The sequence below is a fragment of the Petromyzon marinus genome, chromosome 24, assembly GCF_048934315.1.
Source record: "Petromyzon marinus isolate PM22_M1 ecotype Great Lakes invasive population chromosome 24, UKy_Petmar_22M1.pri1.0, whole genome shotgun sequence".
NCBI classification, from domain to species: Eukaryota; Metazoa; Chordata; class Hyperoartia; order Petromyzontiformes; family Petromyzontidae; genus Petromyzon; species Petromyzon marinus.
In genome coordinates, this window is record NC_133690.1 from 17,217,992 (window position 1) to 17,243,663 (window position 25,672).

Genomic DNA, 25,672 nt, shown 5'->3' on the forward strand with positions numbered 1-25,672 from the left:
GACTGACGACAAACCGGACACACTCTGCCGCCTCGACGCGATAAACGTATATAATAGGGGACGCGTTTTGGGCGATGGCTCTTTCTTCGTCGCAAACAAAACTAAATGTACGGCGGCAAGTAGGCTGCTAACGTGTTCGTGTCGATCTACTGAACGTTTTCAGTTTGGATTTGTGAGTTTCCTCCGGCCACTCCGGTTTCCTCCCCGAACGCAGGATTTTCCAGAAAAGTCAATCGACGCACGCAGTGCCCTTAAACACGTACACACGTGACACGCCTTACTTTCACGATGCGCTAATGCTCTTCGTTACTTATCAAACTCCGACGCTCGCGAGCGACGGCGAGCTTTGCGCCGGTGCCGTCGCTGGGCAGACGTAAAGCAACGCATGCCGCCGAGCCACGCCAAATCGCTAAATCGCCAAATCGTCCAAATTCAGGGTCACGGTTGGATTCGACAAAGGATTCCACTTTGCCTCATTTCCAGCTATCATTGGGACTCCTTGGTTCCGACTGCCTCGACGGTCTTTGTTTGATCAGCACGATTTACACTGCCCAGTCTCATTTCTTTCTTCTGTCTCGTCTTGTTTGCAGCCGACTCGTTTGTACTGGTCATCTTCTTCTTTGGTTCTTTCGGTAACGTGACCTTACCGAAAGAACCAAAGAAGATGAATCCTTGCAGTCACGAAATCTTTAAATCGAAGCTGTTCATCTTATCGAACCCGCCTCTCGTTTTATTGTCTCTCGTTTGTAATGCCGTATCTGCGCTGTGCCTCTCGCTTGGACTGCCCTGCCCCGCTTTGTTCTTCCCTCTGTCCCCTCTGCACTCGATCTTCTCTCATCTACGGTCATCATCTGTTGACCTCATTTGTCCCAACCGTTTTACCCTGACGGGGACACACACGAAAAAAAAGCCACGTAAACAATTAACTTGGCGAAATTGCCAGCACCCACCTGGGGCTCCCACGAGGTTTGGGGGGGCGGAGCGCCACCCAGTCCCCGACCGGGCCCCCCACCAACGCCCGGAGGCTCCCCAGGGCCCCCCTCATCGTCCTCATTGACCCCCTCATCCGGTGGAACGCCGTGTATCTACCAAAAGCACGGGGGGTGGAGGTGGGGAACCACACGGACACACGGACGCGGGGACACTTTAAAGAAACCCGTGTTTGGGGCGCAGGCAAGCAACAGCGGCGTGATGCGTGGGCCAGCAATGTATTCGCACGCCCGTAAATACGCGCGCATCACATCGCGCGCGTCAGAATCCACTATTTACAATTTACGCAAATCGCGTGCAAATTAAACGCTAACGATACATTTGGGCTAATGGAGCGAAGGAAACTCCACCGAGACGCCGCGCAATGAGGGCATGGTACAAACAAGGCAGGGAAAGTCGGACAAGCAAAAGTGAATTGAATGAGGGCCTGAACCGAAACAATTTATTGTATTGCTGGGGGCGGGGGTGGAGGGAGTCATTGCTAAATGCCTAATTAGAGGACATGGGTGAACCCCGATGACCTTTATAACCAGGTGAGAGCCCACAGAGGCTGGAGTCTCTTTCTTAAGGGAGACTTGGGTTTCAATAAGTTCAGCAAAAAAGCAATTTCCCAAGTGTAACACGAGAAAATAAAACAAAAACACCTTTGTATGTACGTGTGCACGTTGCACTTCTTTCACACCGTGCGTAGCCAACCGTGCTAATCGGAGGTGTTGGATGTAGGCCTCTCCACACTGTCAGTGAAGGTGATTACTTGACCATACTTAACCATGCTGGTCAGTACGAGTGGCCTAGAATGGAACTCGGGTCACCAGGTTCGTACCACGGTGCGCGCCAACCACTGCGCCACCACTCCAGTTGCACCGCATATTCTTTCGGGAGTGTCTTGAGGAACCGAATCAAATTTTCCTCAGTTCCTGAAGAAGTTCCGAGCACGTGGAGCGAAACGTCGGACATGGTGCCGAACAACAACGAGCGGCACCGCCCGAAAAATAACAGGTCGAGAGAGCCACACAGCAGCACAACCACGACCACCCACGCAACGGGAAGGATCAGCATTCAAATTTACAAGTAATGTAAATACGATAAGATTATAATTATTTTAAATAATGTAGTAGGTTCCGACGATGTGCGGGCTTACTCCATAGAACGAAGGTAAGGAATTTAGCGAGTGCGTGCGTGCGTACTTGTCTAATACTCCACTCTCTTAAAACTTCGATAGGTGCAGCTTTACAGGCGGAATAGATGCACGCTCAAATCCCAGATCACTCCTCCTCGTGCACAATTAATCCCCTCGAAAGCGTTTGCGCAGCATTTTTAATTCCGGCGGAATTAAACTGTTTACTCTCTGGCATTTCAATGTTTTATTCCATTAAAAAAAAAGTTGTGCCTTGCAGAAAGGTTACAATGCGAGTTGCTGGCACTCCATTTACAACGCAAAAGGTTAAAGAGAATAGCTCATTTATACACCAGGGAGCGGTGCTAAAAGAAAAGGGCTGCCCGTGCCGGCAGGGGCTGTTTGCAGAGAGGGGGGGGGGGCCCTCTTAAAATCGCATTGCAAATATTTCCCGTTCACGAGCACGCCTGCGATTGTTTGTAAAAGAAATTGACGTCGCGTTTTTTTTTTCTTCATCTGCCACTGCAGCAGCAGCAGCAGCACCAGCAAACTCAACGGCACACGGGCAACGGTGAGTTTGACAACGTTGCCGCTCTGTAACGCGACGACGAGACTTTGCGATTCCGTGACACTTTCTCTGCCCATGTGCAAGGTGTGCCAAGATGGATCGCCGCATCGCAAAACTGTGCAGAGATGGCCACGGATCGGGGAGGCCTTCATCCAGCAGTAGGGCACCACGGTGGTGAGATGTTAACTACCTCGACTGGTATACAGGAAGTCGTGGGTTCGATCCCAACCCTGACGCCTGTAAATAATGGAGTTTGCATGTTTCTCTCTGTCCGTGGTTATGGATTTTTCTCCGGAACCTTGCATTTTTTCATCCACATTTAGAATCAACATCACACGTTTAGAGTATTTGGCTGCTATAAATTTACACATAAGCCACTTCTCGTTGAGCGATCAATTGTGGCCAGGTTGCTTCTGAAAGAGCTGTATAGTTCAGTTGACATTACCTGGTAAAATAAAACAGTTTAATAGCAGTAGATAGAGACTATTATTGTTATTATGCTTGTTTACCCAGAAAGGCCTCGTGGAGCCTCAAGATTATTTTTCAGGGGGGTTCAGCATTGGGATGTTTGGCCAATGTCGGCTACATTATGTGTGTGATATTTTAGCTGACCTCGATGATGATTAAATCTTTAGAAATGCAACCATTTCAAGACACAAATGGGAAGTGGTACAGTGGAGGAGACGGTGGGGGGGGTCTTCATGATAGGGTGGGGGGGGGGCCGATTTTCAGAAATGTTTGTTCCAGAAGTAGCAGACAGGGAAGAAGTGAAACGCTGCGGGGCGTGGAGCGAGCGACCGAAGAGACAATGGCGCGCGATAAAGGCACGCGTGATGACACTTCACAAGACCAGAGACCCTCGGACAACAGGCGGACGGAAAGAGCGGGAGGGGACTTGAGAGCCTGAAAACTTGAACAGGGGGAGGCGGCGGGGGTCGGGGCACAGGGAATCAGGCAGCGGCGAGCATTACATTCGGTGCGCTTCACCGAAAACAGAAAGACACGCGCAGCACCCCCCCCCCCCCCCCCAAAAAGGAATTGGGGTTTCCTTGACGTTGCGGTCGGCCCTCTCGGCAGAATTTCCGACACAAAAACGCGACGCCGCCCTGTGCCGCGGACGCTCCAGCAGTGGGCGAGGGCCAATTGAGTCTGCGATGGGTTTTTGTGCATTATTTACACGTCATTAGTTTTGGGATTTATTTATGCATACGTTTGTTACCGTTAATTCTGTAATTAATAGCGTTGTTTATTTCATTACGTGACTTCGCATAATGCGGCATAAGGATCCCCCCCCCCCCCAACGTCCTCCCAACACTTCAAGATAAAAGTCCCCGAACATAAAACGGAACATTCGACACATATGGCCATCAAAAGATAATATTTGTTTCCCATATGTTCCGCAGAGGCGCAATATGCCATTTAAAAAAGAAATGATTTACGTAAAAATCTGATTGGGAAAGACGCGCGAGCTCGTGACCGAAAATATATTCCTGGCACTTGCTCGGTTTGCTTAAAAAACATGAAACCTGCAATTTATTCTTTTGTCAAAAAGTCTGGTTGCCTCCAAACCCAAAGGCGTACCGCCACTGCTTTACAGCGAGGCATGTAATTATGCATCGACTTAAATACAATCGCCTGCTTTCACTTCTGTGGGGGGGGGGGGGAATTTAATATATTTATGATGTATGCAAATCATGTTGTCATTTACAGTGAGGGAAAAAAGTATTTGATCCCCTGCTGCTTTTGTACGTTTGCCCACTGACAAAGAAATGATCAGTCGATAATTTTAATGGTAGGTTTTACCTACGTGACTTTACCGAATAGAACCAAAGAGTATAGCTTTATTTGAACAGTGAGAAACAGAATAACAACAAGAAAATCCGGAAAAATGCATGTCAAAAATGTTACAAATTGATTTGCATTTTAATGAGGGAAATAAGAATTTGACCCCCTCTCAATCAGAAAGATTTCTGGCTCCCAGGTGTCTTTTATACAGGTAACGAGCTGAGATTACCTGTATAAAAGACACCTGTCCACATAAGCAATCAATCAATCAGATTCCAAACTCTCCACCACGGCCAAGACCAAAGAGCTCTCCAAGGATGTCAGGGACAAGATTGTAGACCTACACAAGGCTGGAATGGGCTACAAGACCATTGCCAAGCAGCTTCGTGAGAAGGTGACAACATATTCTTAGTTTTTTCGGTAAAGTCACGTTGTTTTATATATATTTTATTATTTTGTTGTTTATCTTCAACGTGACTTTACCGAAAAAACTAAGAATATGAATTACTGCAGTCACGAAAGCTTTAAATCAAAAGGTGACAACAGTTGGTGCGTTTATTCGCAAATGGAAGAAACACAAAAGAACTGTCAATCTCCCTCGGCCTGGGGCTCCATGCAAGATCTCACCTCGTGGAGTTGCAATGATCATGAGAACGGTGAGGAATCAGCCCAGAACTACACGGGAGGATCTTGTCAATGATCTCAAGGCAGCTGGGACCATAGTCACCAAGAAAACAATTGTTAACACACTACGCCGTGAAGGACTGAAATCCTGCAGCGCCCGCAAGGTCCCCCTGCTCAAGAAAGCACATATACATGCCCGTCTGAAGTTTGCCAATGAACATCTGAATGATTCAGAGGACAACTGGGTGAAAGTGTTGTGGTCAGATGAGACCAAAATGGAGCTCTTTGGCATCAACTCAACTCGCCGTGTTTGGAGGAGAAGGAATGCTGCCTATGACCCCAAGAACACCATCCCCACCGTCAAACATGGAGGTGGAAACATTATGCTTTGGGGGTGTTTTTCTGCTAAGGGGACAGGACAACTTCACCGCATCAAAGGGACGATGGACGGGGCCATGTACCGTCAAATCTTGGGTGAGAACCTTCTTCCCTCAGCCAGGGCATTGAAAATGGGTCGTGGATGGGTATTCCAGCATGACAATGAGCCAAAACACACGGCCAAGGCAACAAAGGAGTGGCTCAAGAAGAAGCACATTAAGGTCCTGGAGTGGCCTAGTGAGTCTCCAGACCTTAATCCCATAGAAAATCTGTGGAGGGTGTTGAAGGTTCGAGTTGCCAAACGTCAGACTCAAAACCTTAATGACTTGGAGAAGATCTGCAAAGAGGAGTGGGACAAAATCCCTCCTGAGATGTGTGCAAACCTGGTGGCCAACTACAAGAAACATCTGACCTCTGCGATTGCCAACAAGGGTTTTGCCACCAAGTACTAAGTCATGTTTTGCAGAGGGGTCAAATACTTATTTCCCTCAATAAAATGCAAATCAATTCAAAACATTTTTGACATGCGTTTTTCTGGATTTTTTTGCTGTAATTCTGTCTCTCACTTTTCAAATGAACCTACCATTAAAATTATAGACTGATCATTTCTTTGTCAGTGGGCAAACGTACAAAATCAGCAGGGGATCAAATACTTTTTTCCCTCACTGTATGATCCAGGCTAAGAAGGCATAAGAAATATTGCTAAAAAAACAACACCCCACATTCAAACGAAACAAAATAAATCGTTGATTCTCGAATCCAATCCCGACCATTTATTCGTCAAAAATGAATGGAATCGCCGGGTTGCGGGATGCGAATCGTACCATGCACGGTGCCCCATTACAACCCAAGCCCAGCAACAACAACAGCAGCAGCATCGTCATCATCACTTTCACAGCCACAGCCATTAGCCAACGATCGCTATTGCGTCCGCATCTTCGTGAAATCCCTCTCACCCCGATTACAAACGCTTGCGGGAGGTCACTCCGCCATGGCTGTCCCCCATTCACCATCATCATCATCGTCATCACGCTCCGGGGGCAGATAGCCCCCCGTAAGTGCCCACTGCACATTTCGTCATGTTTCCACTTCCCTCTGCCTTGTGCCAATATGCTCAAGCAGTGCGGCATCCTTCTGGCACCAATCTCTCTTATTTCTCGTTCCTTCAATTCTTTTGAATAACACGCTTTAAATGTTCATGTCGTTGTCCGTCCGACTACATGTGTCAGTTCCCTTCTCATCACTGCCTGCATCATCATGTCCCCTTCCAAGTACAATATGTATCCTACTTCTACCACCTCGTATTTCTGCGTCTCGCACGAGTCAGCACCCCCACCCGCCCCCCCCCCCTCTGCCTCCTCCCCCCTCCAGCCTCCCGCCCCCGCCCAGTTCTCCACCAACACTTCAATCAGAAGCTGCTGAAAATGCCTCTGGGTGTTCAGGGCACCAACAAAATGCGAGGGGCAACGCGATCCTCCGGGAACACCGATTTGGATAACCCCGATTTGGTTCACGCGCGGCTGGCCGCAGCTTGCAAAGCGGCCGCAGGAAAAGCAATTAAGAGGCTCGCTCATTACGGTGTCATTTGAATTCCCGGCCACTTCGCGGGCGCGCGCCGTAGGGCGAGGCGGTGGCGGCTCCAACCGCGGCGCTGCGTGGCCGGGCGTGCAGTTAAAACCGCGCGCCGCTTCTCAGACATTCGAAGTCGTTAGCCTCGTGGTAATTTTATACAATTTCCGAGGGGGTTGTTTCGTGCGACGCGGCGTCATACGCTCGCTTTCTCGTTCTCCGCAAAAATAATTTTCAATCTAACTTGTTTCCCCCCGGGGGCAAGAAAACATATGCATACATATGACGCATTTTAAAAAAAAGTGACACCGTGGTGTGCATAGAATAAATTATACACCACGGCCGTCAGTTAAACAGCAGGTTTTTAAATACCATTTTTTTCGCTGTTAAGGCTCACTGGGAGCACATGCCGCACCTTAAATACTGAATAAAAACACACATCAACAACAACCGCCATTGGCCACTAAGTGGCGGTGACATCACCACGATGCTTGTGCCAGGCCATGTGCACCTTGAGGCCACATAATGTGTCGAACGCCCGCTGGCAGGAGGTCAAGGGGCAGACCCAGGTGCCACGGGTCGACTGACTGAGATGACTGAGATGACTGGCTGCTGCACCACCTGTGCCCCCTACTGTGCCAACCTGCTGTGCTTTAGCCACCCGGCGCTCCGCTCGTTGTTGTGAGCGTCGCTCCTCCGCCCTCCGTTGTTGTTGGAGGGCGACAGCCTCCAACTGCCCAGTAGCGTCCTTCACGAGCCTCCTCCACAGAGGCCGATCTTGACACCGCTGGTACCAGTCATCGGCAAGTCCACTCAGCTTCACGTCCTCCTGTACCACATCACTCCATCTCTTCTCTAGCCCGTGCCGCGCCCGTTTAGCCCCCTCGATCCGGCCGAACAAAAGCTGTTTCGGCATGCGGTGGCTGGGCATGCGATCTACATGACCCAGCCAACGCAGCCTTTCCTGCCGGAGGAGCTCACCGATGGGACCTTGCCCAGATCTTTCAAGGATTTGTGAGCTCCTCAAACAATCCAGCCTGGTTAAACCCAGGATGGATCGTAGGCAGGCTAGCCTAAATGTTTCTAACCGGCGAAGATGTTCCATTAAGGGGGTCCACGTTTCGCAAGCGTAGAGAAGGGAGGGAATGACCGTGGCCGAGAAGACCTGAAGCTTAGTGCGGAGCGACAGACCAGGTAGCTTCCACACAGCGTTACGCAACCGATGAAAATATATTGCCGCTCAACTGATTCGGAGTGAGACCTCTGCTGTTAAACACACATGCACACACACACACACGGGGGGGGGGTATGGTCACGTGCAACGTTATAGTCAGAAAATGCACTCTGGCGACGTTTCAGATAAATATGCGCTCTCGTAAAATATTATTACCCCGAGAGACAGAAATAGAAGAAACATTGGTCAAAGAACAGAGGACAATTCAGAGACATTATATTGACTGGAAAGAAAAGTAAGTTGGATGGGGCAGGGCTCACGATGGTGATGGGGGGGATGATGGCTCATGGACAAGAGTGGTGACAACCAAAGGAGAGAATCAATTCTGAAACCACATCGCAGCCCTGCATCGTGACAATTCTTCGGCGGCGGTGGTGGTCGAGACTAACGGAGCCACGGCGGAGGGAGAGAACCGTACGTGGAAAGACGACCGCCGTCCAGATAGAGCGATGAGATCGGTTCACGAGCATGAAGGGAGATGGATGGCAACATCGCGGGACACCGAGGGATGGAGACGACCCTCATTCAGCAGTGGATATATCACGGCTCACAATGATGATGCCGATGAAGAAATAAAGAGAAAATACAAAAGCCGTGTGCGACGAAATCCAAACTGCGGCCTCGAGAGGCAAAATGATGAGTCAGCGGCCCAGAGTGGGGCACAGTCCACTCAGCTCGCACCCCAGAGTCAACATAAGGTCCCAAAAGTGGAAGGTGAATGTCTCGCTACCAAAGGACAGCGCCCGTGAGGATGCACTCACGCGCGCTCCGCGCGGTACCGCATTTACACGGTCACGCAGTACCACGGTCACACGGTCGCAAAGTTGCAAGGTCACATGGTCGCACCTCCTACTAGGCAAACCCAGCCATTGCGCGCCGCCGAAAAAGATCCATAAATCATGGCAGTTGCTCGACGCACTGCATAACCACTGCAGCCCCTTCCACAACTACAGCACCCCCCGCTCCGCCCCCACCCACCTGTCTCCACGCATCCTCCTCGTAGTCCCACTCCTCGGGCGCGGCCACCCCCCTCATCCAAGCCTCCTCTGGGCCCCCCTTGGACAGCTCCCCGCGAACCTCCCCGTAGATGGGGGGGTCCTCGGCATCGCCGGCCCCGGCCCCCCCCCACCGGGCGCCGGTGTTCTTCACGTCGCCCTCCGGCCGCCCGCCTCGTCCGTCGGGACCTGTCAGGGGTGTCGGGCGTTCCGTAGGAAGAAACGACAGCTCAGGGGGGGGGGGGGTTGTATTCACCTTCTAACACGTTGCCACCGGGTGAAGTGTCCTCTTGGGACTGCTCGTGGAGCAGGGCATCCCGCCACCACCCCCCCCCCACCCCCGCGTGACAGAGAGTGGCCCGCAGAAGGTGATATCACAGAAGTGCTTCGGAGATCTCTTTCCAATGCACTCTGCTCGAGAGGTGATTGTCGCATGGTCGTCAAAACCAAGTTTATATTCTGGAGGTTTTCGTGGTTGTGCCGTACGGGTCACCGACATGTGTTTTGCTTCAGAGTAGACCCACATTTACAATTTGTAAATTTACTGTTTGTAAATGTGGGTATACAAATTGTAAATGTTGTGCGAGTTTACTCTCCAACACACCGGTGTGCTGAAGTAATCACTAATTGGCAAGTTTTGTGCCAATCAAAAACCATTACTGTATTGCCAATCAAAAACCATTACTGTGTTGGGTGGAGGGGGGTCCACGACACATTTACATTTCCGCAATCTCTAACGAATTTTTTTTACGTGTTAAATTCATTCACGCTCACTGGCCGTGTAAATGAATCGGTGCTCTGCTAAAGTTCCGCCACCTTGCCGTGGTACCGATCTCTCTCCAGGCCCACGGGCCGGAGACTGCTCAGTGCTCTGACTCGGGAGCCACTTGGCCACATCAACGCGGTGACCTTCACGTTGAACTTCACGTTGACCTTTGTCATGCAGAGACTGGTGCTAACGAACGACTGAGACGATACAAAGATATAACAAATATTCACACACACGCACCCCAACACAAGTAAAGAACAAAAGACCCATTCATTATCGGAGTTTTTGTAATTGTACGCCGCAGTGCAGCCCATGAATACAAGATAGAGCTCATTATTCCCGACAATGGGAATGGCAGATTAAATGGCACTAACCTGCTATTCAAAGACATTTTCAGTTGTAGCCAAAGTTGAAATGAACCTTGTGCACTCGTCTGAATATTTGAATATATTTACAGCGAGCTAGATGTTAACACGCGTGGTAATATACTCTGCTCATGTCCAAATCACCATAGACGGAGCTCCATCTCGTCAGATCTCAAAAGCTAAAAATGAACCGAACCTGCTCAGTACTTGGATGAGTAACCACCAGGGCTTGCCAGGTGTTGTAGGCGCGGGGCTACTTACGAGTGGCCTGGAGATAACAGTGCTGAGTGTCTCCGGTTCCCTCCTCCCATACGAAGCCAAACTCTCACTACTCTTGGACATGAATAAACACCCAAAACGCACGACCCCTTTGAAGTACTCTGAAACTCGGTGAAAATGTATCGGCAATAATCTCTTCAAGTTAATATATTTTTTATTTTGAAACAATAAATGCACAAATGGTTACATAGTAAGTTAATTAAACTGATGATAGCGCTGCTTTGAATATAATTAAGCACCTGTTATCACATTACTTTTTTTTACCTGTCAGCATAAAATATTCAAGACTAGCAAAACACATCGCACAATACCAGGCTGAATTACACATTGCACCCAGCGCCACCGTGATGAGTCATATCCTTCTGCCTTTTCTCTCCCTCTTCCTACCGTTGAAGGCTGTCACCATCTCTCTCACACACAACCTCTCTCTCACACACCTCTCTCACACACAACCTCTCTCTCACACACCTCTCTCTCTCTCACACACCCGCAATCCACCGAGTCAGCGGTGGGCAACCTGCGGCCCCGCAGGCGTCCCGCGGAGCCCCCCTCCCCCCCTCCTCGTAGTGGCCCGGTCTCGGCGTGTCCAGGCCCGGTCTCGGCGTGTCTAAGCCAGGTCTCGGCGTGTCTAGGCCAGGTCTCTGTGTGTCTAGGCCAGGTCTCTGTGTGTCTAGGCCAGGTCTCTGTGTGTCTAGGCCAGGTCTTGGCGTGTCTAGGCCAGGTCTCGGCGTGTGTAGGCCAGGTCTCTGTGTGTCTAGGCCAGGTCTCTGTGTGTCTAGGCCAGGTCTCTGTGTGTCTAGGCCAGGTCTCTGTGTGTCTAGGCCAGGTCTTGGCGTGTCTAGGCCAGGTCTCGGCGTGTCTAGGCCAGGTCTCTGTGTGTCTAGGCCCGGTCTCGGTGTGTCTAGGCCAGGTCTCTGTGTGTCTAGGCCAGGTCTCTGTGTGTCTAGGCCCGGTCTCGGCGTGTCTAGGCCAGGTCTCGGCGTGTCTAGGCCCGGACTCGGCGTGTCTAGGCCCGGTTTCGGCGTGTCTAGGCCCATCCCGGCATGTTTAGGTTCGGTCTCTGTGTGTCTAGGCCCGGTCTCTGCGTGTCTAGGCCAGGTCTTGGCGTGTCTAGGCCAGGTCTCTGTGTGTCTAGGCCCGGACTCGGCGTGTCTAGGCCAGGTCTCTGTGTGTCTAGGCTCGGTCTCTGTGTGTCTAGGCCAGGTCTTGGCGTGTCTAGGCCAGGTCTCGGCATGTCTAGGCCAGGTCTTGGCGTGTCTAGGCCAGGTCTCTGCGTGTCTAGGCCAGGTCTTGGCGTGTCTAGGCCAGGTCTCGGCGTGTCTAGGCCCGGTCTCTGCGTGTCTAGGCCAGGTCTTGGCGTGTCTAGGCCAGGTCTCGGTGTGTCTAGGCCCAGACTTGGCGTGTCTAGGCCAGGTCTGTGTGTCTAGGCCAGGTCTCTGCGTGTCTAGGCCAGGTCTCTGTGTGTCTAGGCCAGGTCTCTGTGTGTCTAGGCCAGGTCTCGGCGTGTCTAGGCCAGGTCTCTGTGTGTCTAGGCCAGGTCTTGGCGTGTCTAGGCCAGGTCTCGGCGTGTCTAGGCCAGGTCTCTGTGTGTCTAGGCCAGGTCTCTGTGTGTCTAGGCCAGGTCTTGGCGTGTCTAGGCCAGGTCTCGGCGTGTCTAGGCCCGGTCTCTGCGTGTCTAGGCCAGGTCTCTGCGTGTCTAGGCCAGGTCTTGGCGTGTCTAGGCCAGGTCTCTGTGTGTCTAGGCCCGGACTCGGCGTGTCTAGGCCAGGTCTCGGCGTGTCTAGGCCCGGTCTCTGCGTGTCTAGGCCAGGTCTCTGCGTGTCTAGGCCAGGTCTTGGCGTGTCTAGGCCAGGTCTCTGTGTCTAGGCCCGGACTCGGCGTGTCTAGGCCAGGTCTCTGTGTGTCTAGGCCAGGTCTTGGCGTGTCTAGGTCCGGTTTCGGCGTGTCTAGGCCAGGTCTTGGCGTGTCTAGGCCCGGTTTCGGCGTGTCTAGGCCCATCCCGGCATGTTTAGGCTCGGTCTCGGTGTGTCTAGGCTGATGCATGGGGGATCATGATTAGCGCACGAGCACGACATCAAGCTTGAGGCCCACTGAGGTGAAGGAGGGCCACTCATGTGGCCTGCCGACTATAGTCTGGGTTGACCACCACTGACCGAGTGCGTGTGAACAATGAGGCAATTTAATTCCCGGACGCGTTCCCTGCTTTGGCTGCCACTCCGTCTTTAGTCTTGACTGCTGTGCGTCAACACTTGGAGTGATGACGCGTCCTACCCAAGCGGACGTGCGCTTTATCTTCCCGGTTAAAGTGACGATCTCTCTAACCCACATATACGTTCTCGAGTCCACGCACTACCTCTCTCCGCCTCGCAATGCAACTCCAAGCGTGCATCATCACTCCACGCTAATTTGCATCCATTTTGGTTTTGTCGATGTCCACGTTTCTGATCCTCATTTCAAAGCAAGGGAGCGTGCCCTCATTAAAAAAAAAAAACCTTTGCCTTTTTTAGTGCGTTGGTACGTTGAACTATTTACTATCAAGTTCAGCTGCCCCAAAAGCACTTCCAACTTGCTGTCATCTGCCTCTTTATTTCACCATTTTGATGTCGTCGAGGCCTTCCTCTACGCTCCCCTGCCACGGACCTCCAGAACGGAGATTTTCAACTGCAGGCCCCCGTGGTCTGCAGCAGCCTTCTCGACATGAAGTCTGCTCAGCCGTGGCAAATCGGTACTTTTATAGACCGGACTAAAGAAAAATACTTATTTTCTCTTCTTGTTTAGTTTCATTCGTCCCTGTGCCATCGGTGCTTCTTCTCAACCTTTGACTGAACATGGTGGCGCGTTACAAATCTTGGATTGATCGATTCATTCAATAACTGACCGGGGTAGGTATTCTGCTGTGTTTTCAAGTTGCGTTGTCTGTCCGGCAAATAAACAGCTTTCCACAACATTTGCTTCCTAGGTATTTTACAGTTTATAGAAAAGCGTTTGGCTAAACATTGCAATGCATGATCATCCTGCAGCAAAGCAGTCTACCTGGATCAATCAATGGCACGCCTATTATCATCAACTGAAATTGCATGTGCAATGTATAAAGGAGTGATGAAGGGTTGAGTGATGAAATCAGCTCATCTGCAGGAGCTACACAATCCTGATTTGGACATCTGTGAAGAGCTGTATATAGCTCATCGGTTTCCTCCAGGTCCGTGGGATACGGCGACGGCTTGGCGAGGGCTTCATCCAGCAGTGGATAGAGATTATAGTTGCTGCTACTGCTGCTAATGGTGATGGTGGTGGAGGTGCACCATCAACACCTTTTTTGCGGTGTGGGTCACAAGGCGACGTGGCAGCTCAGTTGCCAGGAGACAATTTTCTTTTTTGAAGAGCGTTCCAGACGGCCTCGCGCGTCGTCTGAGCAATCACGGCGGCCACGCGCAGCAGCGCGCGCGGGGGCATTCCGCTGCGCGGGAAACACGACCGCCACACGGAGGCAACACGCTGCGCCCGGACACAATTAAGACGTGCGATTGTAGCGCGAACTCTCAGCGGTGCCGAAAGGATTCCCCCCCCCCCCCAGGTTTCCGGGGGGCGCCGCCAAATCGCGCACCGGATTCATTACCGGTCTCCTTTGAAGCGCCCCGACCGAACGAGCGATCGAGAGCAACGTTTTGCGCGATGTCTCCCGTCTAACGCGTCGTAAGAATCCACCCTGGAATGAATGTGGAACGGCGGCGCTCGACATTCAGTGGTGGTCGTGAGCCAGTGTTGGAAATTCGATATTCACATTGGCAGGAGTTACGAGAATGTATGATACCCACAGTAGGAAAAAATTCACTGAAATGAATCCCGAGTTAGAGGTAGGGAATGGGTTACGAATGGGAAGGGAGATGAGATGGAGGTGGCCGGGTGGCTTTAGGGGTGAGCTCGTACCACAGATAACCTGGGTTCAAATCCAGGTTTCAGCCACCCGTGGTTAATTCAGTTTCGCAATTGTAGTGAGTTCAGGGTTTAAGCTCAATAACAAATGATTGGGCAAAATACTTCGCAATATTGCAATTACTTTTATCTTAATTAATCAAAAATTCCATTTCTGGAATTTGACTACCTTACAACAGAAGATTTTCTACAGCAGAGCATGCGGGGAAATACAGAAATACAGCGTCCCAAGCATGTGGATTAAAAACAGTTGACTTGTTGGGATTCTCTTTTCTACGATATTTGCTTCCGTGGGATGTCCTCAAACCCGCCGATCCACCCATAGCTGACATCTGTGAGAAAGAGCTCCAAAGCTCATCGTATTCCTCCTCCAGTCTAAATAATGATTCTGACCGATGCACTGCCCTGCAAGAATTTCGAATGGGCGCTTCTCGTCTCATGACGTCACAACGACTACGGTAAGCACCGTAGTTGGAAAAAAAAATTGGGGGGGGGAGGGGGAAAAATTCCCGCACATTAAAAAAGAATCCCAATTTGTCAACTCGAGCTGTCGGGGGGCTTGCCAGGGTCCAGTGGGAACAAAAGCGCCGCGTGGGGCCCTGTCAGCCGTGACGGGCCCCCGGGGGGGGGGGGCGATCGCGAGTGGTCACGCATGGGTGGGGGGGGGGCAGTGGCTCCGAGCCACGCGCGCTCCTACTCGTCGCGCTCGACGGCAATTAGCCCCCGCGCTAATCATCGTCAACCCCGACACACGCCGGGCGGACACCTCACGTGCCCCGCCGTGAACGTGTAAACGATAGCTAAAATTTAATTTAGAATTTAAAATGAAATGAATGCAAACCGCGGGAGCGGTGATGAAAAAAACAACAAGATGATTCGCGCATAAATGTGGGGGGAGGGGGGGGCGGTGGGGATCGGTTCTGTTTCGTTTAATTTAGTTAGACACTAGCGCCAATTATTTGTGCGGTGTGCGGTGGGCTCGTATTTAATTAATATTACATCGGAAGCGAACGTGCGGTAAAGTCAGCCCCTACATTTCTAATTACCTGCTCGCTCGCGAGCTTACTCTGTTCGAGCGATGTGCATCACACCAAAGCGTACACACACTTCAAAGAGCACTTGCTACAAACTGAATTCAATATGAATTCTAAAGAGGTTAAAGGTGCAGCCCTGCAATTGCTTGAACATGCCACTGCTGGAGGAAGGGCCCTCTACTCGCGAGAGCCTCAAGTCGCTATTTTGGGAGACTCTTTCACACTTTATCACAGGCGCCACGATGGCGAAATGTTAACTACCTCGCCTGGCATGCAGAAGGCCATGGTTTTGATCCCGGCCCCTACGCCTGTATATTTGCAATTTGCGTGTCTCTCCCCCCCCCCCGTGGTCACGTGGATTTTTCTCCAGGTGCTCCGGTTTTTCCACTCCACATTTAGAATCAACATGACGAGTTTGGAGTATTCGGTTGCTATACATTTCCACATGGTAAGCCACTTCGTTGAGCCATCATTTGCGACAGCCAGGTGGCTTCTGAAAAAGAGCTACATAGCTCAGGTGGGCCTTAGCTGGTTAAATAAAAAAGAAAAGTCTTTCAAAATAGTTTAGTCATCTTTTTAAGAGGTGGGAGTACCCACACCTTGCTCCGCCACACGCGACCTGCCGATTGATTAACTGTGGTGCAGCCCATTTAGACTGCTGGGGAGGACAAATGCAGGGCCATTTCAGACACCTGCCCCCTACCCCATCTTTTCATCCGACGGAGAGATCGAACCGGCGACCTCTGCCACTGCAAGTGCAGCAACGCCGACTGCTATACAACGGCAGCGCGAACCTAGACTCGGCGCAAGCCTGCACACGAGACAATCTCCGAGACCGTGGCCGAGATGTCGCGGATAGGCAGCCTTTGAGGACGGCCCGATTTAGGGAAGCAGAGCATCTCAAGTGGACGGCCGGGCGTGCGCGAGTGCGTGTGTGCGTGTCTGTGTGTGCGTGTGCGTGTCTGTGTGTGCGCGCGCGCGCGCAACTGTGGGCAGGCTTAGAGATAAATCACAAGCTTAAGGAGCAACGGCAACACATTACAAAGTAGCCTTCGCTATGAAAACCGCAATTCTGGTGCAATTGTATTTTGGTAAGCTGTGCGAGTAGCGACGAAGCCAAGGGCCTATCGCAGCCCATTCCCGCCAACCTTGACGGGCGCGCGGCGCAGGCCAGCCAATTTATTTTTTATTTGGGAACGTATTTGCGCTCGATATCTCCACCCTGATGAATACATCTCATTCACCGTGCCGCCCCGGCTACGAAAAAGATAAATAATTAATTCCGCGAGATGGGTCTTGAAACAAAAAGTTTGTCAGGGATAGAGATGTTCGTCGACCAATACCGGGATTTGGTGGGATTTTGACCGATATGTCTTTAGACAAGACAATGTTTTTTCTGGGGTAGGGTTGCTTAAAATGTGTTTTATTCCCCCCCACCCCAACATCTTATTCCAATTGCGCTAAAGGCTTTGTGTCGCAGAGCGGCCTGCAGAAGAGGCCTCACACCGGACTCTTTCCAAACAAATCCTTCATGTGACATGGGTCGTACGTTTACACACAAGCGCGCGTGCACGCTGCGAAGGGAACGAACGGAACTTAAAATGGATATTTTAATTCTCACGCCTAGAATCTAGCCAAATGAAGCACCAAACTACATTTTGCGTTGCGATGGGTTTGTTTGTAGAGCCACTTGCCGACACCATCAACTGACTCCACTTGAGAACCCGGCTTAACTACAGGAGGTTGAAACCTCAATTCGAACTAAAAATATCAGCGATGCCAGATCATCGCTCTTGACCACCGAGCCATCAGGCCCAGCCCAAGATGTGGCCGCTATTGTGCGTCAACACTTGCTACTGCAGCATTGATTAATAATAACACATTTTAACTTGTAATGCGACTTCGCACGCACTGTTATTCGCTGCTCACTCTCAAACAGAGGGAACGACTCGGGGAAGAACCAAAGACAAAGCAGCAGCCAGGCGGTGAGCCAGCAACAAACCCCCCTCCTAAGCTCTGCAGTCCTCTATATATAAAGGTGTTATTGGCCAATGAATGACCGTTAACATGCGGGAGGGGTCCGTATTAGCTTCATTATCATTGTAAATAAACGGGACTGCGACATGCACTTCTTCAGAACGCTGATATTAAGACGCGCAGTATTCCCTCGTAATTCGCGAGGGAAGTCTGCAATGCAATTATCACAGTGAATGAACCGAAGTTATATTACAAATAAGAGTTTCAGCCCCTTCATAACTCCACTGCTGGATGAAGGCATCCCCATGCCGTGTCGTTGGCGTGAGAAATTGAACTTCTTGCCACAAAGATAAATCAATGTTAAGTAATTATATTGTTAGGCATGGCAAAACGTTAATGAGCTATATGCCAATGTCGAGATCTGCTAGTCACGGGAGGGCTTCAGAAAGAGTTGGTGTAGTTTTATTCATCCTCCTCCATTGAAGGAGGGCAGACCGCAGTGGTTTACTCCGTGGTCCAAAGTTTGGGTTGCGTGGCCACACCGTGGCTTATCTACGGAACCCTTTTTTGCAGTGTTAAGATGAAAATAAAAATAAAAGGCATTACCATTTCTGGGAAAAATACAAATGCTAAAGATGTGGCTGTGTCTTTAATGTTCGAGTTATGAAGGAGATGTTTGCGCATGGGTCTGCTGAAGATGCTCTGATGCGGTCGATGGTTACATCACCAGTGTCTTCAAGGAGGAATGTCAACACCAAGGGGTGGGATGTTTTAGTCTCGAATGAGGCGTTTATTCTGGACGTCTGCATTGTTCATCTGTGAAAAAAATCTTTACAGCTCATCAGATTCCTCCGGTATAAATATTCTGATTCTGTTACGAAATACGTTACCTGCAGCGTAAGTTGGCTCAATTTTTAGGTCGATCATTGCACAATTCAAAATTAAGTTACATAAACATTAAATCGGTATCATCTTCATTATCGTCAGAAAAGCTTTGGCTAGGAAGACCTGGCAGCAGCGTGCGTTGCGATGTTTGATCAATTCAATGTTATTGAGTGTTTTGAGTCAAGGTTAGTGTGCAAGCATAGTCAGCATTGTCAACAAATACACGTGCTTCATGTTCGGGGCAACGTACGCTCACAACAGCAATGAGGTGTTGTGTCTGAATGAAATGTTTGCCATACGGGGCGTTATGCCATATCTGGATTGTTTTTGCCGAAGAAAAGTAAAGCGAAAATGTAATTCGCGTATGCTTCGTGAGTTTTTGGCTCCGAATAATGTACACGTTAAATTCAGTTATAATTAATGATGGAAAAAAACTCAATGTCAATGATATTCACAGAAAAGCCTCCCAGAGTCTCGAAATTTCTTCAGAATAGTTCTGCATTGGACTCTTTGGTCACTGCCATTGATGTAACACTTAAGAAGGTGTGATACTCAAAGATTCGCACAGATAGATTTAAGCATCTGCTACTCTAATACCTGCCCGTGGCTAATCTCACAGCCCACCTGCTATTCCCAGGAAGTCTCCCATCCAAGTTCTAACCAGGCTCGAAGCTGCTTAGCTTCCAAGCCCTGACAAGGCTGGGGGCATTTGGGGTGATTTGGTTTTCAGCTTTTCAGTTTCATTTATTAGGTACAACCCTGATTTGAAGTTTTCGTGACTGCAGGAATCCATACTCTTTGGTTCTTTAGGTAAAGTCACGTAGGTGTAAAATAAAATAAATCACGACGTTTCGATCGCAACACAAGCGGTCGTCCTCAGGTGGAAAAAATATAATACAGCAGTTCCGCTGGGACAATGCATATATTATCAGTGTGTTTTTTGTTTGCATTTTTACCACGAGTATTGTGGTTAATGCAGACATGATTTATTGTAAAAAGGTTTCAGTTTTGTTGCCAGAAAAAAACTATTATTATATTTTGGTACTGGCAAAGGAGGTCTAATGATGTAGATGCTCACCCCGAGCCCTCATTACTTTGATAGTGCATTGTCTTTGATCTGTACGCCTTTTGGCGTCCTCTGGCCTAGCACCAATTGAGACGAGGCTCAAAAGAAAGCCGTTTCTGGTGTGGACCAATCAGTTTCAAGGACAATGCATATATTGTGTCTTTTTTCTTCTTTGGTTCTTTCGGTAAAGTCACGTAGAACGACGTTTCGGCCACAACACAAGCGGCCTTCATCAGGTGAAGGGACGAGACTGTCTGGAGGACAGCGCTGGAGTGAAAAAGCCACGCTCAGATCGCGACCTTTAAGCTGTGAGAAGAAACAAAGCGCCTTGACAAAGGAATTAGCATAGAATTTAGCATTGAAATGGCTGAGTGATTAGCTTGTAACTGGTCACAGAAATGGCTATGTTAAAGTTAAAGCATACACATCCGTAGAGGCACTCCTTGACAAAGGAATTAGCATAGAATTTAGCATTGAAATAGCTAAGTTAAAGCATACACATCCGCAGAGGCACCCCTTGACAAAGGAATTAGCAAAGAATTTAGCATTGAAATAGCTGAGTGATTAGCTTGTAACTGGTCACAGAAATAGCTATGTTAAAGTCAGAGCATACACATTCACAGAGGCACCTAGTACAAATCAAACAGGAGAATTTAGCATTGAAATAAATAGGCGAATTAAGCATTGAAATAACTGAGTGATTAGCTTGTGACTGGTCACAGTCTCTGCGGATGTGTATACTTTAACTTAGCTATTTCAATGCTAAATTCTATGCTAATTCCTTTGTCAAGGGGTGCCTTTGCAGATGTGTATGCTTTAACTTTAACATAGCCATTTCTGTGACCAGTCACAAGCTAATCACTCAGCCAATTAAATGCTAAATTCTATGCTAATTCCTTTGTCAAGGCGCTCTGTTTCTTCTCACACAGCTTAAAGGTCGTGATCTGAGCTTGGCTGTGTTCGCTCCAGCGCTGTCCTCCAGACAGTCTCGTCCCTTCACCTGATGAAGGCCGCTTGTGTTGTGGCCGAAACGTCGTGAGAATATTATTGTGTTATTTTATTTTATCAATTTATTATTTGATTCTCATTCTACGTGGTGACTTTACCGAAAGAACCAAAGAAGATGAATCCTTGCAGTCACGAAAGTGTGTTTTTTGTTTGCATTTTGGCCACAAGTATTGTGGTTAATGCAGGCATGATTCCTTGTAAATAAAGTTTAAGTTTTGTTGCCAGAAGGGGAAAACCCCTATTATTATATATTGGTACTGGCAAAGGAGGTCTAATGATGTAGATCTTTACAGAAAGTTACGGTAGAAAATATACGCAGCACACTGCTACATGCGTATGTTACGTCACTGCAAAATAGGGACACCCCCCCCACGTCATTAATAACCATGAGCGGGTGGATTTTTACACTCCCGCAGAAGGTCGAGCGGAAACAAATATTTTTACGCAAATTTTGACGTTTTAAAATTTGACGTTTTTTATTGAAAAAGTTATTAAAATTACGATTAAAATGAGCCAGGAATGTGTCCAGCGTGACGTCACTCCACGAGGCCCACCCCCCCCTCATTAATATTCATGAGTGGGTGGATTTTTACACGAACTCAGGTCGAGCTGCATTTAATAACTTATTACGCAAAATTGTTTAAAATATGACGTTTGTTTACATAAAGTGGCGGTAAAACAAATAATCTACGCAGCACAGTGCTACATCCGTGCGTGACGTCACTGCAAAAGAGCCCCCCCCCCCCTTTATTAATATTCATGCACGAGTGTAAATTTACACGAACACTCTCCACATGCCACCCCTCCCCTCATTAATAATCATGAGCGGGTGACGTCACTCCACATGCCGCACCCCTCCACAATAACCATTAGCGGGTGACGTCACTCCACATGGGTCACCCCCTCCCCCCTCATTAATAATCATGAGCTGAACAATTTTTATATTGAATATTTCAGATTTACTGCAATATACACCCGTCCTTGGACGCGCAAAAATATCTAGTGAGCTATATAAAACTCTTTTTCAGAAGCGATCTGGCCACAAATGAAAGCCCAATGAAGTGGCTTAACATGTGGAAATTGATAGTAGCCAAGCACTAAATGCACGTTGATTTTAAATGTGGAGAGAAAAACTGGAGGCTTCGGAGAAAAATCCACGTGACCACGGGGAGAGAAAAACACAAACTCCAAAAATAGAGGCGCCAGGGTCTGGATCTAACCCACGACCTCCTGTTCACCGGGCGAGGTAGTTAACATTTTGCCACCGTGGCGCCTAATTGTGTGACCCACCGACCCTCGCCTGCACAGTGCTGGATTACAGGCCACGTGATTAGCCGTCACCACCACCACCACGCAGTGATCCGTATCGGCCGCAGGAACAGTGTTGTGTATTGGCTGCGAGTGCAGTCACTTATGTCTCCATGCAGATTCGTGAGCCGAGAGCTCGCTTCAAGGTGACGTGCAGTGCGTTGTGTTCATGGCTTTCTGCAATCGCATTCCAGCGCTTCCTGTGAATTTTCCACTCCTGTAGGCCACGGTGGCCGGAACCAGCCGCAAGACGTGGGGACGTTTTTTTAGTTTTCCACTCGGTATAGATTCATAGATTCAATCCCGGACGGTTCTTTCGTGGTATCAGTGATTGGGGGTGAATAGTAATGCCACTGTAGGCCACACTACATTCACCACAATGTAAAACAAAAATAGACTCTTGATTTTAATCGCGAGAATGGAACGAGACAATGTGCCGAATTGCAATGGCGTGAATCATAGCACGCAGAGTTTGTCCCCCTAATCGTGCGTTTGTTCTCGGATGTATTTCGCATTATGATTGCACGGCCTGCCAGCATTGTGCAGAGCAAAATCCCCTGCAGCCTACTCAGTCGTTTGTTGTAGCCAACAGCGTCAGTTGCAAATGTTCCAGTGGAGAAAGTCGTTCGCGCTTGGAATTACATCGACAGACGGGATTGGGAACACGCGCGTAAGTTAACGTTGTCGTCATACCGACTCTTGAGAAAAATAAGCGGGCTTGGGCAGAACACGACACTGGAAGGGTTCATGGCCTGCAGTTGATAAGTCAAACAGTGGCAGCCCAAGGGAAGAACAGGCGAGCTCACACGAGGCTACATCCACCCAGGAGTTGGAGTGATGAAATCAGTTCTCATGTGTAGGACCTGGGTGAATGTTTAGCATCGCAAGACTGAGTGATGGCGGTGACTTGGCGGGGGGGGGGGGGGCTCATCCAGCAGTGGACAGATCATGGCTGGACACAGCTCAGGATGATGATGAAAGCTGCTCCAGTAGGCAGAGCTTCCCCCTGCGTGCGCACTCGCAAGCCGAGCCAGTCGAGACCGGCCTACAGTGCTTTATTGTGATGCCTGCTGCTGCTGTTGTTCAATAACTGGCGCTGTTACGCAGCAGACACGTAGACAATGACTGCAGGGACGAAGCGCAGTTCTCCACGAGTGGGGTGGTCTCCACTTGAAAAATACAAGGGGAAAAATTATGCATGGGCATGGATTTGCAATGCCTTCTGCCGCGCGTTTGTTCTCGCATGTATTTAATCAGCAGCACGACAAGCCGACAGATAGCTGTCAGGGGAAATACTTTTTTTGTTGTTGCATATTTACAAATCGTCCTTTTTTCTAGTTTGTGCCTGCAAGTTTTGAGCAACCGCTCTGATGATTTTGGCCAGTTCTGAACTCGAGCAAGACCCCAACGCAAAAACACAACTCGATGCAAATGTTCGGTTCGTGTTGGATCAACTTGACGATAATTATTGCGTCCCCTTTATTACAGACCAACGGCCAAGGGCTCGTGAATTCACGCTTTCAGCTTCAGTTGGAAAGCACAACAAACCCCTTCTCGCCATTTCTACTGGCCCCCAGCCCATGCCCGTAACCTCTGACCCCCCCCACCCCAAAGCAGTGGCCTCTAACCCCAAGCGGAGACGGGGGGAGCCCTCTTTTATTTTCCGGTTCACCAACAGCTCGCCTCCGCGGCCTCGTCAGCGAGTCGGCGATGTGCGGCAATTCTCTGGGCGATCCTCACGAACGGGTGTGCATCACGCCCGCGCAGTTAGCACCAATTGCTCAGCGGAATGAATATTGCCAATTACATCGTGACTGCATCTGTAATCGTGCGTTGGTGTTCTTGTTGCGGTTGTCCGCGCTAATTACGATATTATCTCAGTGAGCAGGGAGCAATCCACGGCAATTTACGTAAGCGCTCAGCCCTTTGTAATGTCGAAGCCATCCAATTACTTACCAATAACTTGTCCTGCATCAACGTGTGTGCATATATACACGCGCGCGGAGGTGCTTAAGATCAGGTCTCTCACAGCATGTCCAGGCGATCAATCCACTGCTGGACGAAGGTCTCCCCGAGCCGTCGCCTTCGCTTGCGGTAACGCGACGCGACAATCCACCCGGCCGGCACACCTCCCCCCCACCCCCCCCAGCACGCGAGCCGATTTCATCGCTCCATCTCCGCGACGGACAAACCCTCTCGTCCCACGGCGCGACTCCCTCTCCCTTAGCCGAGTCTGCGGGGCTGTTCGGCCAATTCGCGTCGGCGGACAACCATTACGGCGAGCCCGCGGGCAAAGCTGGCAGGCGGTAATTCACTTGAGGCCGGGTCCGCTCGTTGGGACACCAATTAATTGTGGACAGGAGCTGCGCGCCGTGATCGCCGGCGTCACGGATGCTGGGCACGACGAACACGAGCGCCGCGTGCGCTTCGACGCGCGTGCAGCGCTCGGCCTCGCCGGTGAATAATGCGAACGTGCCCGATGAAGAATGCCAGGGAGCAGAAACGTGCCCTCTCCTGCGGCTCGACTACCTTATCACTAATGTTTTTCTTTCCGCCAACACACCCCCCCCCCACTCCACTAACGCTCTGGGAGTGACCAAGCGGAGCTCAATACATAAGGACAGCAAAAAAAATCCCTTTACCTGCGTCTGGAAATAATACTGCAAAAGTAATACGTGCGCACTAGAGCGTTAATGACTGTGGCGAAAATTAATTTCCGCTCAATAAAAAAAATTCAAAGTGCGGACACAAACGCGCGAGAGCGAGCGCGGCGTGGACGTTTGTTGTGTTTCCACGTGAACAAATGCGCGTTTAAGTCCCCAGGCTAACAATGGTGTTTGAGTTGGGCCTCTTTTAATAAGGCTCAATGCAATATTAACTGCGCTTTACAGCGAGCAAATGAATGTTTAATGAAGAGTTAGAGAGCACAAACAGCGTGCGGACCCGCTGCCCCACCACCTAATAAGATCTGCTGGAACCTTGCATCACCTTCACAAGAGGAGAACATACACGCACTGGCTCACGTTGAGACGACACAAAATTAATTGGCACATACTGCGTCGGCAGCGGTGCACAATCACAATAGAGATTAAAACTCAACACATCTATCATTTACACTGTGGCCTTAAAAGGAAAAATTATGTAAGGCAATATTTCGGGTCAATATGTATCACCTTGTATTCGGCCAACACAGGGGCTTATTCAGTATCGGCCACGTGATGATGATACGGCATGGTCTATTAGCCTGGCGAGGTCCTCGAATATCTCTGAACAAGGTCCATTGCCCAAAACGTCGTCTGTGATATATTAGCAAACCGTACAAATCGTAGATTTACAGTGCGTGTACACGTGTCATTACGTGGCCTCGCTGCCTCGTGTCAATCGACAGCCTGGACACCCTTGCAAACGAGATTTTCTATCTCAAGGGACATTCCGAGTGAAATACTTTAATGGTAATAATAAAAAAAACAAGCACATTTTTTTTTCTCTATCCCATCGGAGGCCGATCGCTTGTGTGACGATCGCTTGTGTGACGATCGCTTGTGTGACGATCGCTTGTGTGACGATCGCTTGTGTGGCGATCGAAACGTCGTGATCTATTATTTTTTCTACCTACGTGACGTTACCGAAATAACCAAAGGGTATATTCTATTCCTTTAAAGGTAGCGTTATCGACGACTGCGTTGAGGTGTTCGCGCGTGTAAAATGAAACGCGGTGACCACGTGCAGAAACTCGTCATGAGTAGTATAAATCATAATAGAGTGGGGGATGGGCAGTTCAATGCGAG

General features: G+C 49.6%; 1 protein-coding gene across 3 annotated transcripts in view; it reads right to left on the minus strand.

Annotated features, from left to right (window-relative positions):
• Positions 1-25,672, minus strand: part of LOC116945638 (N-acetyl-beta-glucosaminyl-glycoprotein 4-beta-N-acetylgalactosaminyltransferase 1-like) — a 119,829-nt gene that overhangs the window by 71,817 nt on the left and 22,340 nt on the right. For 2 of the 3 annotated variants that reach the window (XM_032960143.2, XM_032960141.2), the window contains 2 exons: positions 9,244-9,449; positions 951-1,085 (listed from right to left, as the gene is read on the minus strand). In XM_032960143.2, coding sequence (XP_032816034.2) covers positions 951-1,085; positions 9,244-9,449 — 341 coding nt within the window. The remainder of the gene's footprint in view (positions 1-950; positions 1,086-9,243; positions 9,450-25,672) is intronic. The other variant, XM_076069473.1, reaches the window with a different exon arrangement.